At 52.4% G+C, this 27,237-nt stretch overlaps 1 protein-coding gene across 1 annotated transcript; it reads left to right on the top strand.

Annotated features, from left to right (window-relative positions):
- Positions 1-7,332: 7,332 nt before the first annotated feature.
- On the top strand, positions 7,333-26,281 carry ADRA1D (adrenoceptor alpha 1D). The gene is made up of 2 exons (XM_041733415.1): positions 7,333-8,590; positions 24,915-26,281. Exons 1-2 carry the CDS (start codon positions 7,465-7,467, stop codon positions 25,508-25,510), a joined length of 1,722 nt encoding a protein of 573 aa, XP_041589349.1. The 5' UTR covers positions 7,333-7,464; the 3' UTR covers positions 25,511-26,281.
- The last annotated feature ends 956 nt before the right edge of the window (positions 26,282-27,237 follow it).

The following is a 27,237-nucleotide window of genomic DNA, read 5'->3' as shown; positions in this document are numbered from 1 at the left end:
AACTGAGGTTTCCCAAAGAAGAAGAAATTCTGCCTCAAGACTGTAACATCGAAACCCTACCTGGGTTGCCAGCCTGCTGGCCAGTGCTCCAGATTTCAGAGTTGGATTGCAACTTCAACTCTCACCTGATTTATAGCCTGCACTAGAGATTTTGGACTTACCAACCCACACAACTGAGTGAGTCAGTTCCTTAAAATAAACATTAAAAGTTTTGTATATATATATATATTTTTTTTTTTCAGATACATTTATCCCCTATTGGTTCTGCTTCTCTGGACAATCTGTTACATCTCTGAAGATCAAACAGTTAGAAGATAGACTTCCCAAATGACAACCTTTATTAACAAGGATGCATGTAGATACTGTAAACACAAGGCACCCTGGTAAAAGATCAGTCTCTTTTCCAAAAAAAAAAAGTCCCTCAATTTAGGTCAATAGGGTGCTCCAGAGAATGAAACCACTCAATATCCTGCTTTATCCATAAACAACTAATGTAAATAACTATACCTACAGATGGTCACCCTCAATGATTCTTGGTAGACACAGCTGCTAGAATGTATATGATAAACTGTCTTTGTTCACCTTCTTCCTCAGAGTAAACATGCCACCCAGGTGGCAGATATTTCAAATAGTTTACAAAATTTCCCTATCCCCCAGCCCACAATTATAACCCTCGGGCTTTGACTGAAAATCTTTCCTTCCTGCCCAATGAAACACCCCTGACAATTTAACAGGGACAGATTTATTTGGCAAACAGAATTGTAACATTACATGTATACCACAGGGGACTACCTCCGGAGGTTCCAGAGGACCTCTCTACTCCTAATCAAGTTGGGTCTGCCCCAGGTATGCCTTTACCTTCTCCTTTGTAGTTGATAAATACACCTAAAAAAGCCCTCGACACCATTTGTGTTGCTCGAAAGGGAATGCTTTGGCAGACCAGAATGCCAATCTCTGGTGGAGGTGTATTCGCTTCCTGTGGCTGCTGATACACATGAACACAAACTGGTGGCTTAAGACAACAGAAATTTAGGGGCTCCTGGGTGGCTCAGTCGGTTGTACTTCTGCCTTCGGCTCAGGTCATGATCCTGGGGTCCTGGGATCAAGCCCCTTATCAGGCTCCTGGCTCAGCAAGGAATCTGCATCTCCCTCTGCCCCTCCCCCTCCTCATGCTCTATTTCTCTCAAACGAATAAATAAAAATCCTTAAAAAAAAAAAAAAAAGAAGACAACAAATTGATTCTCTCACAGTTCTAAGAGCAGAAGTCTAAAATTCAAGATGTTGGCAGGGCCACATTCCCACCAAAGGTTCCAGAGAAGAATCCATTCCTTGCCTCTTCCAGCTTCTGGTGGCATCTGGCAATCTTTGGCCTCCCTTGGCTTATGATCACATCACTGTGTTCTCTGCTTGTCTTCACATCACTTTCTCTGTGTATCTATGTCTCACCTCCCTCTGGCTCATTCTTAGAAGGATATTTATCATTGGGTTTCCGGATAATCCAAGATGTTCTCCCTATCTCAAGATCCTTAATTTAGTTACATTTGCCCATACTCTTTTTATAAAGACTTGTAACATTCAAAAGTTCCAGGAATTAGGATGTGGGCATCTCCTTTGAGAAACCACTGTTCTCCCCGCTACACAAGGTTATGATCCTAACTAAACCACCAAAGAGCAGATCTCTGGAGGGATTCAAACAACTCCTAAGATTCTTAAATGCCAGTCACCTCTAAAGATGGCCATTATAAAACGCCAACATTTAGCCTCTGATTTTCAAAAGGAATGCAAAAAAAAAAAAAAAAACCTGTTTGTAACCTTCACCCACATAATTTCACAGTGGCCAGTTGAGTTGGTGGAACCAGATGATTTCAAATGAGTGTTCGCTGAGCGAGAGTCACCAGTGTTCCTCTGCTAAGTATGTACAGACGCAGAGCAGACTTCTGCCCCTATCAGAGAACTCACTGGGTCCTGCAGTGTCCAATGACCACCTTTCTTCAAAGGCCGAAGGCTTTAGACAAAAACCCAAGCCAAAAACTGCAGGAACATGTCAAACACATTCCAACCCTGGGCACTTTCAATTCCTTTTTGGGAGCAGGGGCATGCACCACTTAATCCAGGCCCTGCTGGTGCCTCCCAGAAGCACTCCTCCTGGGAGAAAAGTGCCCATTCCTGCCCTAGACAGACCAGGCTCCCTGGAATGTGGGAAGTCCTCCCTAGTTGCCTCTTGCAAAAGGAACTGGTGCTCAAGGACAGAGCTACACATTCTAACCCTCAATGACACTTAGAGGTGTGTGGTCCTTCATGTCTTCAGTTGTTGATTCACATGTTCATCTCTCGACTGAACAAACTCACTGAGTGACTTCGAGCGAGCCCAGGCCTGTACTCACTGCTGGGCACAACAAGACAAATATGTCACAGTCACTGAAAATCCCCAGAAGGCCACTGTCTCCAGATATCACCAGTAAACAATGAAATTACAAAGGACTGCTGAGGAATAAATCAAAGGCAATGGGGACCCAAAGGAGGAGGTAAGTGAGATTTTTGCAGACACTTAATCCCCAAGTGGGACAGTTATTATCACCACTTTACATTTATAGGGAAATGAAGGATCCAAGAATAGTGACTAACCTGCAGAAGAGAGAGGAAGAGGAATTTGGTAGGAGCCCAAGGAGGGATAAGGCACAGAGAAACCAAAGTGAGGAAGGCCAGTCTCACTTCCTAATATTTTTTCCTGGGATACTTGGGATTGTTTTTTTCTTTCTTTCTCTACCTTCCATTCCTCCAGAGACTCATTATCAAGGGAAATCCTCCTTTCTTCACTGTCTTCTCCAGAGAATCTTGGCCCAGGAGAAAAGGAAATGGAAAATGGCTTTGAGCCATCTTATTTGTGAGCTGGAAGGTTGACATCCCAGCAGGAGTTGTCTTAGCCTCCCTAATTGGGATTGGAGTCATGCAACCCTGCCTGGCCTCTCAAGTTGATTATAGGCCACTTCCTCTGAGTTGACTGGCCTATTTTAATTCTGTGTTAGGAAATCTCCCTCATTAGCATTTGCCGCTCGGCTGGAGGGTCAGAGAATTTGTCAGATTTAGCAAAGTTTATCTCTGGAACTTTCTCATCTTTCTTTTCATTCATACAGAATATCCCCATGGACTGTCTTCCCCACTTTTCTGTTACCCACAATGGGTAATCCGATCTCAGGGGCCAGAGGAGGTAGTAAGATTCTAGGTCACTTGTACTAGGAGGTACAAAGAAAATGCGATGTAACGAGAAATACTGGTTCTTGGAGTTAGGAGACTCAGATTACAGGAGTAGACTTTTAGGCAAGGAAGGTGAGAGATTCCCATCTGCACTGGGTGGATCCTACTAGAAAGGGTTCGCTAATTCTCCATGAAGGTTAAAGGAATGCAAGCTGAGCATCCACTGTCCATGTCAATCTCCTGATGCATTCCCAGAGCTGAATGAATTGGAATTGTCACCATCACCAGCTCATTCCCAAATGGTATTCCCAACTCCCACGTTTTTTTAGCAGGCGGTGCTGAAAATGTGCCTGATGGGCCTGGTCAGAAAGGAATAGCCACATGAACAGCATCCGCTGGGCCTGGGTGGAGTGTTAGCTGGGGTTCAGAGCAGCCAGAGCCTACCGGCTCTTTTCACAATCTATCCATGAAGCATTGCCTGACTAATGCCCAGATCAAGTCTTCCCGGGACTCTTGCTGTCCTGCAGCACAGACAGGCTGGGTGGTCATCATATCTGTTCCCTTTTCCTGGACACTTGGCTGAATCACATTTCCTCCTTGCATCCAAGTGAGAGCACGGGCTCGGAGAGAGGTGCTGTGTGTGGCTCCTCGTAAGATGTCCGCATAGCCCTCCACGCTCCCGCTCTGTTCTTAGGGCAGCTGGATGTAGACAATTTAGAAGAGGTCTCCAGGATCCTGGAGAATCCCCACACTCTGGGAAAAAGTGGAGCCATGAATCAGAAGGAGCCTGGACCCCTGAGTTTCCTCATGGAGATCTGTCCATGAGAGCTGCCAACCCGGTACATTCACACTGGATGCTGAGTAAGTGAGAATTACAGTTTCATTGCACTAAGCCACTGACCTGTGAGGGTTCTTTATTACAGCTTTTAACCTATCCCAACTAATCTCTGCCTCACTCAGAGAGTTTTCCACCCCAGTGTGTCTTCCAACTTTGTCCAATATGCTGCTTCCCAATAATTTCCTCTCCTAAAGAACATAAAAAGAAACAAAAAGCTATCTCTTAGGAGCAGAAGCAAACACAGCTGCAAAGCAAACAGCCACTGCAAGGGTCTGCAGAACAGCCAGCTCCTTGCCAGGCCTTGAGTAGGATATCATTCTATTGGCGTCCATCCCCAACCTCTACCTTCTCCATTGTGATGGGATATATAATCACTAACCTCCAACTCCATTAATTTTAAGCAAAAATTAGCATAAATAATCCAATCATAACTGATCTCAAGTCTCCTGCAGCTTCAGTTGACAGAGGGATCAGGCTGGCTGGGAGGTTATTAGATTACCAAGCATCTCCTTCCTACAAACGACATCCTTTCCCTATATACTTACTCCCTGACCCAGGACCACTGGGAGGTGCCAGTCCTAAGCACCAAATTCTGCTGTCCTGAGGATGAGGGAAGGTAGCCCCAAGCCCTCACGCCTTCACCCAGTGCCCCTGCTGACCACAGTATGTAACTGGAGTAAATGACACAATTAGGGGGATCAGGAAGGTTCAGGTTGTGGGTCAGTAGGGATTATAGGTCTGGTGGTAGCCAGGAGTAGGGTCAAGCCATAGGAAGCTGAAAGGTCAGGCTAGGACTAGAGACCCATTTGCAGCTGAAGAACAGACTGGATGTCCATGTTCTTCATAGGGACTGATCCAAGTGGCTGCTTTAGCCACATCTTTCAATGATGTGCATGATTTTGTACTCTTTCAGTCTCCACTACTATTCAGGGGTGGGGAGGTACTGAGAAAGGGTTTCTCTGGATTTGGATTTTCTTTGAAGATTTCATTGAAGAGAGTCTCCAGGACTCAGATATCAAAGCCAGGGAAAGCTTCGGTCCATAGCAATAGGACAGCTCTCCTCCTAACGCTTAGTGACACTTTATGCCATTTGAACGTGAGCCCCAGAAGGCATTCTGCGTAATTCAACATCATATCCAGTGCCCGGAACAGTTGCAGCATATAGCTGGTGCCTTATTTGTGCTGAATGAACAAATAAAGGTTGGTGGAGTGGAAGGGAGCCAGGGGAATGCTGGTCCAAAACAGGATATCCATCAGGAACGTCTTCTCCATCAGTATCCTCTCCCATTCGGCATTCTGACTCTGCAAGTGACAACCACCTGTACCATCTTCACGAGAGAGGAGGAGGTCCAGATCTCCTCAAACCCCTTGTGACCTCTAGTAGGGGCTCCAGTTCAGGTTTATCTGCCCAGGGGTTAACTTCTTGGTTGTGGGATGAACTTCTCCTTTTCCTTTATGCTTGCTCTAAAGGGGCCTCATACAGGAGGGGAGATAAATACACATGCTGGGTATCCATCTAAAATCCAGCCTTGCCACTGTATCAAAAAGAACCAAAAGGTCAGGAGGGTCATCAGAGCTCACCTTGCTTTCACTCCTACTCTTCTATAGTAAACTCTCAAAGACCCAAGTAAAAGATGGAAGATGTAATGGGGGAACAGAGGACCTTGGAAGAGCTGTTTCTAAGCTAGGACACTAAGAGCTTTAGCTTCCTGGGCTGGATTTCTAACACATTTCTACCATTTGCTGCTTTGTCTCCATAGCACCTTCTCATCTAGGTCTCTCAAACATTCTGCCCCAGCCATCCACAGCCAGTGGGCTCCAAGGCTCCCAGTTCTCCACTTCTTTCCAGACATCTCTCCAAATAGGCCCTCAGCTCCCTGGCACAGCTCAAGCCTTGGTCACCTTGCACCTACACGGTGCTATTCCCTTCCCCCTGCCACCCAACGTGTCCAGCCAGCCTGATTCCCGCCACCCTGGTTAGTAATTTTATGTGGGTCAAATGAATGATCTCTTTTTGTCTCTCCCTACCCAGTCCTGCTAGTTAGCAAGAGGCTTCCCAAATGCAGCCCTCCACCTGTGTCCCTGGTTCAAACTAGTTCTATAGATCCTCTGCCCTCCCTGTCCAAGTCCTGCCTGGCCAGCCAAGTCCCACGCAGCCAACAAACCCAGGCCCTGCTCTGGGGTCTTAACACATATTAACTAATTCAATGTTCATATCATTAATTAGACACTACTCTTACCCTCATTTTACAGATGAAGGACTGAGACACAGAGAAATCAAAGAGCTCCTATGGTCCACAGCCCAGATTTGGAGCCAGCCAGTCTGCCAACCCCCCCCCCCCCGCCCCCCCAACTCTTTCACCATCGGTCCAAGTGCCCTTTCCCACCCTCCAGCACTTAACCCTCCCTTCCCGGAAGGCCACTTGGTGTACCAAGGAAGTTTCATTCCACATCTGATGTGGAGTAAAGTAACAATGCAGAAGTTGGTACATGCAAACCGATGACTGGTGGGCAGGATCCCAGATCCCTCACCAGACAGTCTCTTGTTCCTTTTCCCGTCACAGAGCAGCACAGGCATCTGGTTCCTCCCGGGACTCTCTGCACTCCCCGCACTGCACAGAGGCGTTGGAGACCCTCGCCTGGCCAGTGGCTTGAGAGGAGCAAGGAGGTGCGGCAGATCCCTCCAGGCAGTCCCAGGAGGCGGCAGCCGCGGTATTGCGCGGTCCAGTCCGCAGTCCGCAGATCCCAGGCGCTTGCTGCTCTCTGGCGGCCGGAGCCGGGAGCCGGGAGCCGGGAGCCGGGGAGCCCCGGAGCCGGGGCACCCGGGAATCGCGCCGTCTCCGCTCCGCGCGCCCAAGGGCACCAGCGAGCGCCCCGGAGGCTGGGGGGAAAGGGCGGGAGGAAGGGGGACGCGGCCGAGGGGAGCAGAGGGAAGAGGCCCGGGAGGGGCGCGGCCAGGGGCGCAGCGCGGACCGCGACGGGGGAGGGCGGTCGTGGGCGCCGGCGGCGACAGGGGTGGCTGCCGCCGGGCCGGCGCGGACGCCCCGCCGCGACCCCCCGCGCGCCCGCACCGCCCCCCGCCCCGCGCGGGGCGCCCCCTCCCTCGGCGCCCGCCGCCCCCTCCTCCTTCCCGGCGCTGCCCCTCCTCCGTCCCGCCCCCCGCGCCCGGTGGAGCGCGCCGCAGTGGCTCTGCCCGCACTGCCCGGCCCCCGAGCCGCCGCTCTGCCCGCTCGCCGGCCCCGGCTCCTCCGCCGACCGCGCCGCCAGCCCCGGGAGCCCCGCCCGCCGCCCGCCGCCCGCCGCCCGCCGCCCGCCGCCCCGCTCCGCGACCCAGGAACTCGGGCGGGACCGCGCGGCTATGCCCGGCGCCCCGCTCCCGGCCAGTCGCTCGCCCTGCGCCCGGGCCCGGCCCCCGACGGCCGCGCGCTGAGATGACTTTCCGCGACCTCCTGAGCGTCAGTTTCGAGGGTCCCCGCCCGGACGGCGGCGCCGGGGGCTCCAGCGCGGGCGGCGGCGGGGGCGGCGCGGGCGGCGCGGCCGCCTCGGAGGGCCCGGCGGTGGGCGGCGTGCCGGGGGCCGCGGGCGGCGGCGGCGGCGTGGTGGGCGCGGGCGGCGGCGAGGACAACCGGAGCTCCGCCGGGGGGCCGGGGGGCGCGGGCGCGGGCGGCGAGGTGAACGGCACGGCGGCCGTCGGGGGGCTGGTGGTGAGCGCGCAGGGCGTGGGCGTGGGCGTCTTCCTGGCCGCCTTCATCCTCGCCGCGGTGGCGGGCAACCTGCTGGTCATCCTCTCGGTGGCCTGCAACCGCCACCTGCAGACGGTCACCAACTACTTCATCGTGAACCTGGCCGTGGCCGACCTGCTGCTGAGCGCCACGGTGCTGCCCTTTTCAGCCACCATGGAGGTTCTGGGCTTCTGGGCCTTCGGCCGGGCCTTCTGCGACGTGTGGGCCGCCGTGGACGTGCTGTGCTGCACCGCCTCCATCCTCAGCCTCTGCACCATCTCGGTGGACCGGTACGTGGGCGTGCGCCACTCGCTCAAGTACCCGGCGATCATGACCGAGCGCAAGGCGGCCGCCATCCTGGCCCTGCTCTGGGCCGTGGCCCTGGTGGTGTCGGTGGGGCCCCTGCTGGGCTGGAAGGAGCCGGTGCCCCCGGACGAGCGCTTCTGCGGCATCACGGAGGAGGCCGGCTACGCCGTCTTCTCCTCCGTGTGCTCCTTCTACCTGCCCATGGCCGTCATCGTGGTCATGTACTGTCGCGTGTATGTGGTAGCGCGCAGCACCACGCGCAGCCTCGAGGCGGGCGTCAAGCGCGAGCGCGGCAAGGCCTCCGAGGTGGTGCTGCGCATCCACTGCCGAGGCGCGGGCGCGGGCGCGGGCGCGGGCGCGGCCGACGGGGCGCGCGGGATGCGCAGCGCCAAGGGCCACACCTTCCGCAGCTCGCTGTCCGTGCGCCTGCTCAAGTTCTCCCGCGAGAAGAAGGCGGCCAAGACGCTGGCCATCGTCGTGGGCGTCTTTGTGCTCTGCTGGTTCCCCTTCTTCTTCGTCCTGCCGCTTGGTGAGTGACCCGTCTCCCACGGGCCCTTTCCTTTCCTCCTTGAGCCTGTGGCCCTGCCTTCCCCCCGGCTCCCAGACGGGGTTGGCCTTGCCAGGCGGACGGTGACTGTCCACCTGCGCATGAAGGGTTGACTCGGTTGAACTCCCTGGTCTCTTAGGCAAGTGCACTTTGTGGTCGACAAACAGGGGGCCCTTCGTACTTGCAGGATTCGCTTCGCAGGCTTCTGACTTCTTTCTTTCCCCCTCTGAATTGCCATGACAAGCCTTGGGCTTGTTTCAGTATTTCAGAACCCCCTAAATATAAGAGATCTGTGGCATCTGTGCGGGCATCTGCCCCAAAGTGCGTGGCCAGCAGTGTACACGTTCCTCTACATATCCCCCAACACAGACACACACACACACACACAAATGCCAACCTCCAGAGGTGGGTGCATAATGGGTGGGGTCTCCACTGAGGTGCAGCAAGCACGACAGCAGCAGGTACGAGACGCCACCTGCTTTCTCCAGGAACTTCTTCAGTTCCAAATGGCCAGGAGACCCTCCCCACCTGCTATCCGGGAATGCCCTGGATTCTCACTTCTGAACATCTCCTTCTGGAGGTAGGGTGCTGTGTGGGATGAGAAGGAAGGGGATAGAGACAAATTATCAAATGAAAAGTTAGTATCGTTCATCGATTTTTCTGACATTTAGTGAGTCCTTTAGCTCTTTTGAGAACTTTCCTATTTGTTTCATCAGCTTCCCTGCAGTCCTGGGAGGTGGGCAGCAGTTCTCAGGAGCTTAGTCCCACCCCTGAAGGCTCCTCCTAGAGGCATTGGGGCTGGGTCAGCAAAGGGAGGCGAAGGGGAGCACCATCTCTGGGGATGCATTTGCCCTGAGTCATTTTGCCCATGGCTCCAACCTCAGCCGGCCCCAGCTAGGCCTCGCCTGCCTTCCCCGACCCTGCGGCTGAGTCAGGAAGGGGACGATGGCCTGCCTCCTGCTCCCCTGCAGGCCCTCTCCACATAGTGGCCAGAGTGAACTTTATATATTATAAATTATAGTGTCACTCTCTACTAAAACCCCCTCGGTGCTTTCCAACTGCCCTGGGAACAGACTCCAGACTCTCCACTATGGCCTATGAGAGGGTGACCTTCAAATTTATTATTGTCCAAACCAAAATGAGACATGATGAATATTTATGCTGGGATCACAGGCACGAACCGGGACAGTGGGAGCAAACCCGGACATGTGGTCCCCCCTCCCGCAAGGAGGGCCTGGAGTGATGGCCTCCTGGCTTTGCTGCCCCTTGCTCACTGCGTGCTTTGGCTCCTCTGACCCGCTCCCGATTCCTTGCCCACAGCGAGCTCATGTCCTTGCACTTGCTCTTCTCTCTGTCTAGCCTGCCCTGTCCTCCCTCCTCCTGGCTAACTTTAGGTCTCCGTTTAAATGTCCCCTCTGCAGAGAGGTCTTCCCAGATGCTTCGGCTTCAATGTGTCCTCCTCTGTGCTCTCTCCCTTGGGGCACAAGTTGCTCTTCCTTTACTGGCTCCTTAGCTCTAATTACATCTGCATGTTGCTTGGTTGGTGTCTGACTTGCCTGCACTAGCTAGCCCTGAAGCTCTTCAAGGGCAGGGCTGTGTCATTACCAAATCCGCAATGCCCAGGACAGTGCCTGGTATGTGAGGAACAACGTAGTGCAGCAATGAGGAACCACAGGCTCTGGCACCAGGCAGCCTGGGTTTAAATCCCAGCTCTGCCCCTGACTGGCTGTGCAACTTCAGGCAAATCCCTGAACCTCTCTGTGCTTCTGTGTCCTCATCTATAAAATCCAGATGATGGTGATAGTAACAGCACCCACCTGCAGGGCCTTCATGAGAGTTCAGCAAGTTATTATCTGTAAATATCACCATTCCTTGTCATGAGTGCCCTGTGAGCTATTGCTTTTGTAGTAGCTGCTCACTGAATAAATCACTGTTTTGAAAAGCAGCCAGCCAGAGGCTGTGGTGGGGGTAGAGGGAGGCATGGACACTGAGCAATATATACTTGTGGGGGAGGGCAAGTAAGCAGCCAGAAGAAAGCCAGTGTGTCCCTCCCCTTTAAAACCTGCCCAAGATTTAGTATGACCTCCCACCAGGCTCCCCACCCAGGCTCCTTTCTCCCACCAACCAACCCCTGCCTGTCCCTGCCCAGCCGTGCCCCACCCCAGGTACCCTCATTACCCCCTGCCTCTCACTTCACACTGCCTCCCCGCCCCCCGCACCACATAGGGAATGATCAAGCTGTGTACAGAATGCCAGCTCCCATTATGTTATTTTAACTTCTTTTAAAATTTCGAGTTATAGAATGATGCACAGAAAAGGAGAAAGGGGTATACCAAGTGTCTCTGTACCCATAATCACCCATATTGAACAGATGTTAACATTTTGCCATATTTGCCTCAGATCCCTCTCTCTGTTTCTCTTTCCAAAGAAATAGAGCACAGCCAAAAGTACATTCCCTCTTGTTGTCCCTTCCTCCATGTCTCCCTCCCTCCTCAGAGGTTAATCTGGAGTCTGTCACCCCCATTCATATATTTATACTCTTACCACAAACATCTATATCCACAGTAATATATGGCATTGTCTTGTGTGTCTTTAGGACCTAGATAAATGGCATTATGCCATGCACATCATTCTTCAGTTTGCCTTTCTCGTGCAACATTATGTCGGTCAGATTTATCCATGCTGGTTCATTTTAGCAGCAGTATGGTATTCCATTTGAGAGTATTCCATGGTGTGTTGATGCAGTCTTGTGCTGAGCATTCAATTTTTCATATTTTTCACTGTTACAGTCAACACTGCAGAGGGCTTCTGGTTTTTTTTGAGGTTTAGAGCATGTGCTCCTCTTCCAGGAAGTCATCCCTAAATTTCCATGCCCTTTGGCTCTTTCTCAATCCCTCCATCTCTGCTGCTCCCCACACTTAGCATGGGGCCCCCACCGTGTCCTTGTCTCCTCCTTCTCACCAGTCTGCATTGTGCGCAGCCTCCTGAGCCCCAGAGCAGAGCCCAGGGCTGCTGGTGGAGCCGAATTGAGTGGAACCTGGCAATAATGAGCAAGCAGGACAGAGGCCAAGCAGGGAAACAGAATATTCTGATCTGCCTGTGTCATGGTGTGGCTTGGAGGGCGCAGCCACAGGGAGAAGTGGGGAGCAGAGCCTACAGTGCAGGGCAGGAGTGGCTTGAGGACTGTGCAGAAGGGAGAAAAGGTCAGGAGGTCCTGATACCCCAGCACCGGGCCCAGGCCTGGGAGAAGGGAGAAGGCCTTTGAAGGATGAGGAAAAATTCTGAGGAGCAACTTTTAGGATGAGGGAAAATTCTGAGGAGCAACTTTTGGGAGGAATGTGGAATCCAAGGAGCTGGCATATCTTGGTATGGAAGGGCCAATAGATGGTCGGGGTGGAAGATGTTAGAAACTTAAAGAAAGGGGACCAAGTCGGGGGTGTTTGCCGAAGGAGGAGCATGGGATGCAGTCTTCCAGAAAGAGGATGGAGGTACAAAGAGAAGAGGGGGGCTGGGGATAGAGCTTCAGGGAGCACTCACTTTGAAGGAACCAGAAGGGGGCCACCAGGAGGAGTGACAGCTCCCTCCATCCAGGCCCTGGTCTTTATGCCAGGTGTGATGAACACCAGAGGTGGAGAGATTGAGAAAGAGCAGTGTGTGCCAGCCAAGGCTGTAGCCCATAGAAATGAAGACACCTAGTAGGGCCACAACCCAGGAGTTGTCTGAACAGACCAGGATTCCCCTCCCCCACTCGTCCACACACAAAACTGAGTAGAAACAGGAGCCACACCCACAGCAGTGAGCAGCCCCAACTGCCCAGAGGACATGGAGAGGCTTAGGATGGGGTCCCAGGGTCCCAGAGGGTCATTGGCACAGGGGCCATGCACTGCCATCGATATACCTGAAAAACTGTGGGTCAGGCCTGAGTGGCAGCAGAGACACAAACTAGATGTCCTGAATCGTGGAACTTCTGGAGGCCCAAGTCACTGGCTAGAGGGGACTGAAACTCAGATTTTAGGCACCTAAAATCCTGAGGGGCCAGGAGAGGGATCTCCTGCACCTCCACTGTTCCCCTTTCCCCATAAGGAGCAGCAGCAGGGCATGTGACCAGCAGGCAGAGCATTAGCTCCATGAACCTGATGTTCATTCTGTCTGTCACTTGTCTGACCCCTAGATGACAGTCAGCAAGGCCAGCAAGGGCAGCATTGGCTCCTGCCGGGGCACCCAGGGAGCTGTGTATAGACGCAAGAAGCGTCACTTGCCCTCATGCCCACCTGACTGAGTGTTCCCTGCTGGTGCCCAGCTGAGCCACCCACTCCACCAGAGTGCCCATGCACCCTGGTTTGCCCAGGACAGCCCTGGTTACACTGGCATGATCACTGGTTATGCTTCCCTTTCACTCTTAGAGCTGTTCCAGGCTGAACAACAGAATATGTGGCCACCAATCCTTGGGGAGGAGGGGCTCTTCGCAGCCCTGAGCATGACAGATATGCACCCCCTACTCTCACCTCAGCGAGCTGACTTGGAGCTGGGTGCCTTAGAAAGTCACAGGACATTATGTAAAGGTTCCTCCTGATGTCTGGAGGAACCTGCACCTCTGGAATGCATATGGCATTCCAGTTGGTGCCTGCTGCCCACAGACTTCCAAGGAGAAAGGGGGCGTGGTGGGGTGGGATGGATTGCAAGTGCACCTCATTAATCCACCCCAGGGCACTTTGTGCAGGAGTCCTCTAACCCTGAGAGGTCTGGGCTAGCCTCTTGAGGTAGAAATCCCCGTGAGCAAGAGGGGAACAGAGAAACTGAGGAAACCAGCAAGCACCTATCTGCAGAAGAGCTCCCTCCCTCTCCCAGCCGCCTCCAGACACCACCTCTCCCCCTTGATGTTCTCATGGCAGCAGTGTTTCACTGTGTCTGGCTTTGGCTTGCCTGGCAGGTGCCCCCTGAGCCATCCCCAGAGGTGGACCTGTCCCCTGGGACCTACACACACACAAATACACATGCATGTACATGCATGACAGCACCACCTCCTATTATTCCTAGAAACCACAGACAGACCCCTGTCCTGTACCCCAAGCTCCCTGTCGTTGGGCAGGTCCCTGGGCCTCTCTGGCCTCTGAGTTGGCCTCCAACTGTGCTCAGTCATGCAGAGAAGTCTCAGAGGCTCAGAGCCCACAGTGGCCTCCCAAGTCCACATCAAGGTACCTGGAGGCTCAGATATGAGAAGTCCCAGGACAGTCCAGCCACTGTCCCAGGCCCCCATCTCCCACCGTCTGTGAGCCATACCTGGGCCTCCCACCCTGTACTGTCAATCTCGGCCCTGTGATATCGCTATCCCACCTGAATACCCCTGGATTTAGTTAGGTACTCCTTTGTGCTCCCCAAATACACTGCACAGGCTTTGATCACAGTACACTGTAATTGCCAGTATTCTTACACATATTACAAAGCATGAGGACAGAGGAAACTACATATGTAGGTGCAGAAAAGTGTAGTTATTTGTGGGGTGCCCTGTGGCTTGGGAGACATGGAATGGAGAGCCCACAAGAAGAGGAGTCATGAGATGAGACAGGATGCCATCAACAGGAGGAGGGGTAAATAAATTGTGCTGTTTTCATAGGGCTGGGAAAAATAACAAGTGTGCTGCCTACAGCAAGGTAGATGAATTCCATGGACACTATACTGGGAAAAATAAGCCAGATCTGCAACTAAAGGCATACATAATACATGATTCTGTGTGACAAAGTTCAAAACCAGGCAAAACGAATTGATGAAAATTAGGATAGTGGGTATGTGTATTGACTGGAAGAGAGAGCGAATAAACCTGAAGGGCTGAGAATGTTCTAGATCTTGAGCTGGGCAGTGATCACATTGATATGTGCATATGTAAAGTCATCAAGCTGTACTCTTAAAGTGCATGTGCTTTATCACTTGACTGTCATTATCTTATGTCTTAATTAGAAATTTCTGAGAGAAGGCGGGTACATGCTGAAGAGAGACTTGAGCCATGCTGAGGAGTTGGTGTCCAGATTGGAAAGCACACACTGGCAGCCAGCTATACAGGGTAGATTTCTCATGTGCATGTAAGAGTGTTGGCCAAATGCCAAAGGACTCATCTCCACAGGTTCCCTGATGTGGTGGGGGAGTGGTAGGGGATGCTTTGTGGTAGGTCCTCAGCAGTGGCATCACTATCCTCTGGCCCAAGAGCCTAAAGAAAGGGCTGGCATGACATCTCCTAACTGTGCCTTTGTGGCACCTGGCACATAGTAGGTGCTCAGGAAATGTGTGTAGAGGGAGGAAGTGGTGGAACCCATGGCCTCTTCACATCCCCCCATGCCAAGGGTCTGAGTGGTAAAGCACCAGCACTCTTTTTTTTTTTTTAAGTTTTATTTTATTAGGATAAAAACACTTAACAGGAAGTGTACAATCAATACACTATTGTTAACTGTAGACACAGTGTTGCACAGTCCATCTCTAGAATTTATTCATCTTAAGTGAAACTTTATGCCTGTTGATTAGCAACTCCTTATCCCCTTTCTCCCAACCCCCAGCCTCCACCCTTCCACTCTTTGATTCCCATGACCCAGCTCAACAATGTCAACCCAAGGCCAGTCTCTGTGCATCACCACCCTCACCCGCTGTCCCAACACTCAGGATAATTTTGAAGAACATCCAGACACCATATCTGTTCACGTAAATTCTTCAGTATACATTTCTAGAATACAAAAGCTTTTTGAAAAATAATCACAGTCCATTATAACATGTAAAAATAATTGTTTAATATCAAACACTGTCTACTTAGTGTTCAGATGTTGCCAGTTGCCTCATATTTGTAGTTTGTTTGAATCAGGATCCAAAAAAGGTGCACATGTTGCATGTGGTTGATTTGCTGGCTAGGTCTATTCAGTTGGTAAGATTCCCCTCTCCCCACCTTTCCCTTGCAATTTATTTGGTGAAGAAACCAGATCAGTTGTCCTGGAGAATGGCCCATGGTCTGAGTCTGCATCCCCATAGTACCATCTAATGTGTCCCTCTGTTCCCTGTAAACTGACTTCATCAGATTCAGGTTCAATGTTTCAGCCAAGAATTCTTCTCTTTGGGGCTGTTATGAATGGTCAGGGGCTCAGGTGCCCAATACGATGGCTCAGGCTCAGCTTGTACTTTTCTTCCCCCGAAACCTGGAAGCAGCCATTTCTTAAAAGAGCCTTCATCCCTTTTAGTGGCAAATGATTATTTAAAGACCACAGTCTGAGCTCTCAGCTTTTCAGGGATACTGAGTTGGTCCCTGATCCAGCAGACAGAGCTAGGAAGTATATTTTATGTTTTATAAAAGAAAAATACACCACTGACGGGATATGCCTAGGAGCTGCCCTTCTGCCTACATCCTCATAGCTACAGAAGAGTGTCCACGACCAGACAAATAGTTCTCTGCTGGCCTCTCAGAGTTTATGGGTCCTGAGGCAAACATGGGGGCACAGGGCTTCTATTTCCTGGTCCATCTCGAGCCAGAGGACTTGCCAATTACCTCTCACCGTGGAAAACTGGCAATGCAAGGAATTCAAGAGAACTGGCTTGGCACAGCTGGCACCACTGTGCCCTCAAACCACCCCTTCATGTTCTCACAATCCATCTGAGACCTGGCCCCTATCCAGGTCACCTCTTTCTGATGGCCTTCCATGATTGTGCCCACTTCAAAATGGCCTTATCTCCTACCACTCTCCCCTTCACCTTCTCCGTTCCACTGATCCCAACATCTTGGTTGTCCTCCAACTTCTCAAGTTCCTTCTTGCTTCAGGGCCTTTGCACATGCACTTTCCACTGTCTGGAATTCTCTTTCCTCAGATGCATGGCTCAGTCCCCCCACAGCATCTTCAGGTCTCGGCTCAAGTATGCTTTATTAGAGAGGCTTGTCTGACCCTATAGGGGTCCCAGATGTCCCAGCCTCTCTTGACAGAGAAGCTATTGAGCTCCAGAGTCAGAGCCACTGAATGAGCAGTTGAGAGAAGTGGAAGAGAGAAAGGGAGTATAGAGTGGGGAATTCCACCTCTCCTAGCCTTACTGGTGAGAAGACACCTGAATATCTAGGAGAGTGTGGTATTTTCAACCCCACTCTATCTCTCTGGCCAGAGAGAATGGCTGCCTGTGGATGGAAAAGTCCCTAGTGATGGAGAGGTGGGAAAGGGGGCAGGCTGGGATGCAGCTTGATATTTCATGGTCCGCTGCAAGTTATGAGCAATGCTGGCTGTGAATTCTGACATTCTGCCAAGAACAAGTTCCCTTCTGGTGATGCCAGAAGAGTGCTGTTAATCACACAGTCTGCCCCATGGCTTCAGAGCTGTCACTCCTTGGTGAGACTTGGCCACATTGGTCAGCTCCAGCCTAACCAGCATCTCAGTGACATCTCCTAGACCTGGACGTCTCTGGTCCTGAGGAGTGGGGACTGGCTTGTGATCATCAAGGCTGCAAACACAAACCTCATGGGCTGCCTCAGTTTCCCCAACAATGTGTGGGCCAGGCTGACCCCATCAACATGCCATAGAGTGAGCCTACCTGCTGACATAGGAAAGGCCCTGCCTTTAATGACTAGTGAATGTCCAGCCCCACCCCTGCCCCGGACATTAGGTTAGACTCCTGATAGAGATATCCCAATATAGGGAACAGGAGAAGGCAGGTGGGAGCAAGCCTGATGGGAGACCAACATGAAAGCAAGGTCAAGAAGAGAGAAGCAGGCAGGAGTTGGGTCTGTGCTCATCTCCCACCTGCATTCTTACTACCTCTCCTCACAGGCACGTAAATGTGACCCCTCCCCTGCGATGAGGAGGAAAAGCAAGCCCAAAAGCACCCCTGCTCTGTGTTAGGTGCTTGTGTTAGAGGATGAAAACAACCATCATTTGCTGCCTCAAGAAACCGGTAGTGTAGGAGGGCAGATAGAGCAGTAACAAATTTTATTAAAATGCACACTTGGGATGCCTGGGTGGCTCGGTGGTTGAGCGTCTACCTTCAGCTCAGGTCATGATCCCGGGATCCTGGGATCAAGCCCCACATCAGGCTCCCCACAAGGAGCCTGCTTCTCCCTCTGTCTATGTCTCTGCCTCTCCCTCTGTGTCTCCCATGAATAAATAAATAAAACATTTTCTAAAAGGCAGACTTGCATAAAAGGGCACATAACCCAAGCTTGGTGGGGAGGATGCCTGACCCAAGACTTAAGGCCTGGTTGGGAGGAAATAGTCGGTGCCAAGCAGAAAGGCAGAGGAGGAGCCCAGCCCCTATGGGAAGACCTGCTCGCAGCTTCATCCTCTGGCTCGTGGCCACATTTGAAGGGGAGCTAGCTGGAGATGGCACTGGGTCCTGAAAGGCCTTGAATGCAACACAAGAAAGCTTGGGCTTAGTCCTCAGAGCCTCTGGAAGCCACTCGTGGGTTTCAGAGATTTAAGTAGAGAAACCAATTTTAGAAAAAGCCTCCAGCTGTGTGCAGAGTGGAGAGGCCAGAGGACCCTTGGGGGCTGTCACAGCCATGCAAACAAAACGAGATGCCAGACTAAGCAAAGGCTTCAGGAGCGAGGTGAAGGCAGGGACCCCACCAGAGAGAAAACTGAAGGCACCAGGCGTGATGGCCAGTTGGACCTTCAGGGTAGAGAAGAGGGACTCACTGAGCAAAGTCATCAGGAGTTCAGCACCTACAGCGTGTTAGATGCACTCAGGAAGGCTTCGGGGCCATGGGAGTGTTGTGCCAAGCAAAACAGGCACAAGTCCTGCCCTGGGGACTTGGCTGCAGAGAGAGATGATGGACAAAATGAAAGCTAACTCCAACAGTATGGGAGGAGGCCGTGAGTGCCACGGAGAGCTACAGCACCAGTTGGGGGATGGGAGGATGGGGAGTCATGGGTGGGAGGGCAACGCAGTTTTACCTGGGAAGTCAGAGATACCTCACTGCAGAGGTGAGGGCACGAGCCATGTGGCTATCTGGGGGAAGAAGATGAGGAGGAAAAGCAAGCCCAATGTGGGAGCGTGTCTGGCATATCCAAAAAGCAACATGGAGGGCAGTATGGCTGGAATGGAGTTGGGGGTTGGGAGGGGATGGCAGAAGGTTTGGGGGAGCCACATGCTGAGCTGTGTAGGTCACAGGCTCTTACTGTGAGGAGAAAGGGTAGTTCTTAGAGGGTTTGGAACCTAAGGAGTGAGTTGATCCAGTTATGTTTTTAAAAAAAATCACTCTAGCTGCTGGGTTGAGGACAGAAAGCATGGGAGAGTGGAGAAGCTGCTGAGTACTTGAGGTGGGAGATGCTAGTAGTGTCTTTGACAGGGTAGAAGAGCACAGGAAGGAGGGTAACTGTGAGTTCTGACCTCACATCCTTCCTCTCTGCCCTCAGTCACTCCATTCTATAACCACCAGCCTCATCATTGTTCTGCGAACATACCAAGGCCACCTCAAGGGCCTTTGCACTTGCTGTTCCCTCTACCTGATATGCTTTTCCCCTAGATGTTCACATACCTCTATTCAACTCTTTACTCAAATATCATGTCTTCAGCAGGCCTTTCTTGGCCAGCTTATCCAAAAATCTATACCGCCACTCCCAGCCACACACAGACACATAAACACATACTTCCTATCTTTCTTCCCTACTTTACTTCTCTTTAGCACATTTTATTATCTGATGTGTTTACATTTTCCTTGTTTATCCTATGTATTGCCAGCTTTGCCCAATGAAATATAAGCTTCATGAGGTCAGGATAAGTATGAAATGCTGGTAGACACACAGACACACACCCAAGTAGAGATATCTGGGAGGTAGTTGGATCTGAGTCTGGAATTTGGGAGAACAGTCTGAACTGGAGATAGAACTATGGGCATTATCAATCTGAAGTCAGTATTTAAACCCATGAGCTGGGAAGAAATTACCAGCAGAACGTGAAGGGAAGAGATTCCAGACTCTTCTGGGAAGGAAGGGCACGCCTACGTTTAGCAATGGGGACTGACAGAAGAAGCAAGCAAAGGAAACTGATACAGAATAGAAAATCCAAGAGCGTGGGACCTGGGATCCATGAGTGAGATGAGAGGAGTCTGGGATGAATGAGAGAAGTGTCCACAGGTTGGGCCCTGGGAGGAGCGGGGCTGTATGGCAAAGCAGTGAAGAGCAGGTGCGGAAGGGAAGTAGGCAGGTGCGGACAGAAAGGATAGAGAGAATGAGTATGTAGCCCGAGAACCAGCAGAGAGGGTGCAGCTATGACAGGTGCATGCCTGAAGGGGACTGATGGATGGAGAGTACTACCACACAAGCAGGGATGCTGACCTTGGGCAGGAGAAGAGACCTCTTTCTCACGGAGGAGGAGGAGGAGGGGGAGAGGTGAGGAAGGCTTGAGCACATGCCCAACTTCTTTGGCTTCTGTTTTCTCCTCGAGGCAGGAAGTAAGATCAGCTGCCCCGAAGGAGGCGAAGGGGCAGAGTAAAGGCTCACAGAGCTGGTACAGGACCCGGGCAGAGCAGCAAGGTCACGGGGAGCTCTGGATGGAGCTGAGGTCGGGGACCCTCACATTCAGGGAATGGGCAAATCACTCCAGAGTTAGAGTCTGGCTGGATAAGCACAACCCAAGTCCAGAAGGATGTGAACATTCGAGGACTGAGAAGGCAACTTCAGAGGTGTGAGTGACTAGGAGTTAAGAAAGAGGATAAGAAGCTGCAGTGGAAAATGGGTTTTATTTTATTTTTTTAATATTTTATTTATTTATTCATGAGACACACAGAGAGAGAGAGAGAGAGAGGCAGGGACACAGGCAGAGGGAGAAGCAGGCTCCATGCAGGGAGCCCAACATGGGACTCGATCCCGGATCTCCAGAATCACACCCTGGGCTGAAGGCGGTGCTAAACCACTGAGCCACCCAGACTGCCCTGGAAAATGGGTTTTAAATGAAGAAGTGAAATATTCAGGCTTATCTTTTTAAAAGGATCCCTCCAGGGGCGCCTAGGTGGCTCAGTTTGTTGGGCATCTGATTCTTGGTTTCGGCTTGGGTCATGGTCTTGTGGTTGTGGGCTCGCCCTACATCAGCTCCAGGCTCAGCAGGAAGTCTGCTTAGGTATTCTCTCCCTCTGCCCCTCTCTCCACTTGCTCGTGCTCCCTCTCTAAGATAAATGAGTAAATCTTTTTTAAAAAAATAATTAATAAATAAAAGGATCCCCCCAGCTGCTGTGTGAACACGGTGCAGGGGTACAAGGCCAGGAGCAAGGAACCCCCTTAGAACAGCACTTCAGGTAGATGATGATAGTAGCTGGGACCAGGGGGTGGCACAAATTGGGGGTGTGTTCCAGGACCAATAGGAGTTGATGGATGGGATGCAGGCTGTGACAGAGAGAGGGGTTGAGATGTATGGAGCAACTATGATGTGCCAAGCACATGTAGAGAGCTCACCATTTAAAGATAAGATAGACCTGGGGTGCCTGGCTGGCTCAGCCAGGAAGAGCATTTGATTCTTGATCTCAGGATCATGATTTTGAGCCCCACATTGGGTATACAGATTAAGTCAATAAATATTTTTTAAAAAGATTAGACAGGAAACTGATAGTCACCTATTGTGTTCTTGGCACTTAGAAGTGAGAAGATGTGCTATAGGGAGAGTACCTCTAACTGCCAGGTTGGGAAGGGTTGGTATGAAGAGAACTTCCAGGTGGAGGTGCCAGTGGAGCTGGCAGAGGAAAGAGGAAGGGCAATCCCAGAGGAGCAGGAGCAAAAGCCCCCAGGCAAGACTGGGGAGCCTGCTGGGGCCAGAGGGCAGCAGGAGGTCAGTGCAACCATTTTGCTGATGCACAAAACCAAAGTAAGACTGCTGAGGGGAGCAGGAGCTATAAGAGAAAGAAGAGCAAGGGTGTGATGCTGGGCACCAGTACAGAAAGGTGGGAGGCTGAGGGAGGGTGTCCCACAAGGTTCTCTGTTTCCAATGGCAGCTGCCAAGTTAAGTTAGCACAGCTGGGCTTTCTGCCTGCAAGGAAGGCTTCAGAAGAGGGAGCCCCATCAGGACAGAAAAGAGACAAGTGGCCTTGCCTCAGAGCCCCCACCTGCTCACTGAGGCTTTCCTGTAGATGGGCTCAGGAGCTGACAAAGTGTGTGCCAGGCCGCTGGAGAGGGATGAGAAGGCATACAGGCGAGGTTGGCCCGAGTAGCCACAGGTCAGAGTGGCTGGGGGAGCAGGAAGCTGGGGTGGCCAAAAAGGGGCTTGTCCACTGATGCCCCCACAGCCGGGCAGCATTGCGGGGACAATGCCCATGAGCCAGGAGCCCATCCTCAGGGGCCTCAGGGCAGTTCCCCATATTATCCATGCATGCAACGGACAGGGATGTGCACACAGCCCCCTCTGACCCTGGAGATCTTTGCCAGAAGTTCGACCTGATTAGAAAGTATTGGGGGGAGGGGGGAGGACAGCAGGGAGAGTGAGGCTGTACAGGGTGGTGTGGGGGGCAGACAGCAGCTTTCTGGGCAGAGGTGGGTGTGGGGCTCAGAACTGTGAGACAGAGGTGCTATTGCCTGTAGAAGCTGGAGCCCAGGCACAGGCGCCTGTATTTTCCAGGCAAGATGTCTATACACAGTGGGCAGAGAACACATGAAACAGTTGTGCCACATGCTGTCAGTGTCCCCTCCAAGCCACCACCCTCCCCGGACCTTCAGGGCACATCAGCCAACTTCCATCCCAACACCTGCCTGCACCTTTGCCCAGGGGCTCGCTCTCTCCACCTACCAGAATCCTCATCATCCACCCACACAGCAGGCCGGGGAGAAGTGTGGGAAATTAATACCTCTGGGAGTAGCCCAACCGGTGACTGATGGGAGTGGGGGTATAGATACTCCACCTCCCTCATTCCCCTGGTGGGATAGCTCTGAGATTCCTGAACTTCATGGTATCATAGGATTATGCCCCAATTGCCCCCAATTAGTGACTTGCACTTGGATCCTTGTCTCGGGGTCTGCATCTGGGAGAGCCCAAAGTAAAACAGAACCTCAGTGGGACACAGTAGGAAAATCTTGGGGCAGAAGCTTTTTTTGTGTGTAGGGCATTCCCAGCCTGTAGCAAGCATCTGCACAGGTTGCTTGAGCATAAGTTAGAATAGTGTTTATAACACGGTCCAGGGCATACTACAGTATGCCATGTCGCCCACCAATGTGAGTAAAAACAACACTGATAACGATGCTGTTTGGCCAGCTTCAGGCTTGCAGCTGAAAGCATAGTCCACTGATTTGTCATCCTAGGCTAAATATAAAAGAACTGTGGCCTGAGTCAGAGTTATTTTCAGCACCGTGTCTTACTTTGGAGCCATTGAGGGATGCTATTCAGAGGGCCGCCTTCCTGGAGGGTGAAGTCAACCCCAGTGGCCCCCACATTCCAAGGACAACTGTCTAACTCCCCTCCTAGGGGAAGTTGTCTGCTCAGCATATGCTGACTGATGCCCCAGCCTCCCCCAAAGCCACCAGGTCTTGGCTTCTGTTTCTGATTACTCTCCAGAGCTGGAAACTGGGTCTCTTCCCCACTGGGGTGGAGCTGCCCTCTTTCAAAAGCCACCACGTAGGAAGAGGGGAAGTAAAGAGACACCAGTGTTTAAGAGCCCGCGATGTCCTGCACTCTGAAATGCACGCATTTCACAGTGGAGCTGTGTGACCGCAGTTTCAAAGGCCTGTGCCTCATAACACTCGTGACTCTCCTCCTCTGCCACCACCACCATGTGTCTGTCTCAGCAGCAGAAATTCTCTATCTTGTAGGAGGTGGGTGATGGGCAAGAGCTCCCAGGTCAAAAAGGGGAGCATGGTGCCTCTGCCCCCTCAATAGCAGACCCTGCTCTTCTTTCTTTAGGGGTGGAAGAAGAGAGCAGGTCCCATGATTTGTCAAGGACCCCTGTCCCTGGCCTGCTCAGTCTCAAGGGCACCTGCAACTTTTGCCTGGGATGGGACGCTCTTGCCACCTACCCCCTCCATCCGCTGCTGCTGAGGATGTGAGAATGAGAGTGGCTTTTGCTTTTAGGGTCATGCCTTTGCATTTTGTCAAGTACCTTTTGAAGACAGGACCCCTTACATGGTGGAGATGCCAGGAGAGAAGTTTGTGAGGAGGAGGGTCTTTCTGACACAGCTCAGGTCTTAGTGCACCCACCCTCTCCTGCCTGGCACTCTGCTCCCGCAAAGCCATCCTAGAAGCCTTCCCTGACCAATTCCACTGGGACAGCCCCAATGACCTTCGTTCCAGCCACCACTGGCATTGTTTACTGAGGCTTAATTCTAGGCTCCGTTTCTTGCCTGCTTGAAACTATCCATGGCTCACAACTACCCACAAATAATTGTGTAAATTCCCTTCACCATCTGTCCCAAATGACATTTTCTCAGCGTATCCCAGAGGACATTCCCAGGCCCCAAACTTGTACTCCTCTTGCCCACCTGACCCCTCCACTTCTAACACCCTCCATCCCTCCTCATCCTGCCAGGTTCCTGTCCATCCTCTGAGAACCTTGGAAGCCTCCCACCCCATCCCACATCCTGAGCACCACCATCACACCATCTTCATTCCCTTGGTATTTTATGCACCTAGCTACTCAGGGAATGGGGCTTTGTTTGATGTGAGCCCAGCACAGTGCCTGACGTGAGGCAAGCCTTGGTCAACATTTCATTCAAAGGTTCTTACCCTTTTTGTGCTACAGACTTCTTGGGCATCTGGCAAAGCTTATGGAGCCCTTCTCAGAGTTATGCTTTCAAATGCTTAAACTAAAATACAAAGGATTGCAAATAAAACGGATTTCGTTGAAAACACCAAAACATTTGTGAATGAAATCTCTGGCTTAGAAAGGAATGTGCTTCTAGGTTAAGGCATTAAGTAAGAGAATCTAGTGGTAGGTTCTGATGACTGTCATTTCCAGATAGGAGCAGACAGTATTTCAGAGCATCTGCAGCAACTGAATGTGATAGGAAAATATCTGGCAGGAACTGCTGAGAGTCAGGTCGCATCCTAGGAAACTGCCCATCTTGCACCAGTTTTGAGCTAGGAGAACCGGGACGGCTTAGGGCTTCCTCTCCCTCCTACTTGAGTTTGTTGCCTACACTCGTCATTCAGGGAAACTGCTCAGTTATCAAGGAGACGTCAGTAAAACGGAAGATGATGATTTTTTCCTCATCCAAGTTCACGGACCCCTCGAATTATATCAGGGACCCCCTTGGGGAGAGATACGTTGGGAGCCCGAGCTGGCAGCCCAGCCCCTAGTTGAGGACTTTGCGCCCAGGGGGCTGCCGGGCCTCCCTCTCCTGGAGCATCTAACAGGAGGGTCTCTACCCCCCCCCCCCCCCCGCAGGCTCCCTGTTCCCGCAGCTGAAGCCCTCGGAGGGCGTCTTCAAGGTCATCTTCTGGCTCGGCTACTTCAACAGCTGCGTGAACCCGCTCATCTACCCTTGCTCCAGCCGCGAGTTCAAGCGCGCCTTCCTTCGCCTGCTGCGCTGCCAGTGTCGGCGTCGTCGGCGCCGCCGGCCCCTGTGGCGCGTCTACGGCCACCACTGGCGGGGCTCCAGCGGCGGCCCGCGCCCCGACCTCGCTGCCGGCCGCGGCGCCGCGCCCCCCGGGGCCCCGCTGGCCCTCACCGCGCCCTCGGCCCCCGGCTCCCCCGGCTCCCCCGGCTCCCCCGGCGCGCCCGAGGCGCAGGCCCCCGTCGCCGGCCGCCGAAAGCCGCCCTGCGCCTTCCGCGAGTGGAGGCTGCTCGGGCCGTTGCGGGGACCCACCACCCAGCTGCGTGCCAAGGTCTCCAGCCTGTCGCACAAGATCCGCGCCGGGAGCGCGCAGCGCGCGGAGGTGGAGGCGGTGTCCCTCGGAGTGCCCCAGGACGTGGCGGGGGGCGCCGCCGGCCAGGCCTACGAACTGGCCGACTACAGCAGCCTCCGGGAGACCGACATCTAAGGACGGCGAGCGGGGCCGGGGAGGGGGCTGCGGGCGGGGGGCGGGGGGCGGGGGGCGGTGCGGCAGGGCGCGGCGGGGGCCCAGCGAGGCTGGCCTGACGCTGATCCGGGCTGCTCCCGGGCCTCCCTGAGAAACTGAGGCTACGGGGTAGGGCCCTGGAAAGGTAAAAAGTTATGGCCTCCCTCCCCGACACAGGTGCCTGGAGCTCTTCCTTTCGGAGGAAGGGGCTGTGGGTTCCCGGGGGGCCGGTTGCCCCCAATCCCTGTTTGAGAAACACTGCCCCATCCATGCCCTGAACCCTGGACAGACAGCCTCAAGAGGAGGGGCAGGCCTGCCTGGCTGTCCCCAATGCCTCCCCCAGGGAAAAAGTCAGTGGGACCAGGGGGACTCCTCAATGGACACAACTTCTCCTTACTGCCGACTGGAGGAACCCAGTGGACCAGCCCAGCCACCAACAAGCTTTGGTGGCAGATTGGATGACCATCCCACAAGCCTGTTGTATTTACCCATGGACCCACTCCCCACTACAGAGGCTCCTCCATGCATACCCCACCACCTGGCCCTGCCCCTCATTATGTCCCAAGGGCCTTACTGTTTACACTCTGTACATAGTGCCTGTGCCCATCACTTCTTGCGAGGATCTGGAGCCATCAAATGGGGAGAGCTTTGTCATTTTGAGACATATTTATTGGTAAGAGTACTTCTATTTTGTCCAAACTGTGCAAACTGTCCCTCTTTAGCTTGTAACCCATAAAGAACTACTTTTTTTTTTTTTTTTCTAAACTCCTTCAAGTTCTAAAGCCCAACAAGAGGATAGTCAGGTCTGCATTCACCTTTCTAGTTTCAACCCAACTATCTGTTTAACGGATGGCTGTTCTCCTCTGGGACTTTTAGCATGACCCTTAAAGGACTTAGGGGGTTTTGTTGGCTTTTAAAATTCATATGATGAGTCTTGGGAACCAAACAGTAATCATAAGCATAAATGTTCATTTTGTCAGTCTCCCCAGATGTATCTGTGATACTCTTGGTCTCAGTGAGGAAGATGGCCATCAGTTAAATGGATAACACATTACATGAAAAAATATAGAAGCCCAAGTAGACAAGCATACATGGTATGAGAGAACACCTACTTAGGAATAGTGCTGTTAGCTTTGAGTGAAATGTCCAGCACTTGTCACATACTCAAGAAATTGAGGTAATTCAGTCTTCAGCTGGATAATATCAACCACACACATACAGCCAGAGTGGGGGTGATAACTGTGGTCCAGTGGAAAGCTGGTTAGGCAATACCCCAGGGTGTCTGGAGTGGGAATGTTCTAAAACTAGAAGAGCCAGTTGCTGGGGCCAACATGGACCAGTAGTTTGAATCAAAAGTTTCCATCCTGTGCTGAGGAAGTAGGCTATTTGAAAGGTAACCACGATTTTAGACCTCTCACTCCAATTTTATAAGGTAAAAAGATAGCCAATACCAGGGCTCAGGAGCAGACATTTCATACCGTGGATCTACATCAGGTTCTAGGCCTGGCATCCCCGCAAGGCACAGGAAGGGTAGTTAAAGGCGGGTTCTGGGTACATGCTGTACACCCCAAAGAGGGCCCACTTTACAGGACATTGGCCACCTAAAGCTGGGGACACTGGAGGACAGCCCTTGCTATCTTCTCACAGAGGTGGGGGCCATCCCTCAAATCAGGAGTCAGCAAAGGGGCTGACCCCTCATCAGAGAACTG

The sequence above is a fragment of the Vulpes lagopus genome, chromosome 18, assembly GCF_018345385.1.
Source record: "Vulpes lagopus strain Blue_001 chromosome 18, ASM1834538v1, whole genome shotgun sequence".
NCBI lineage: Eukaryota > Metazoa > Chordata > Mammalia > Carnivora > Canidae > Vulpes > Vulpes lagopus.
This window is presented reverse-complemented; position numbering and strand designations above follow the sequence as displayed.

Bases quoted from the DNA above. Each gene is read 5' to 3' on its own strand.
- ADRA1D (XM_041733415.1), top strand. From the start codon at position 7,465: ATGACTTTCCGCGACCTCCTGAGCGTCAGTTTCGAGGGTCCCCGCCCG. The intron at 8,591-24,914 runs GTGAGTGACCCG...CCCCCCCCGCAG, and splicing joins CTTCTTCGTCCTGCCGCTTG to GCTCCCTGTTCCCGCAGCTG.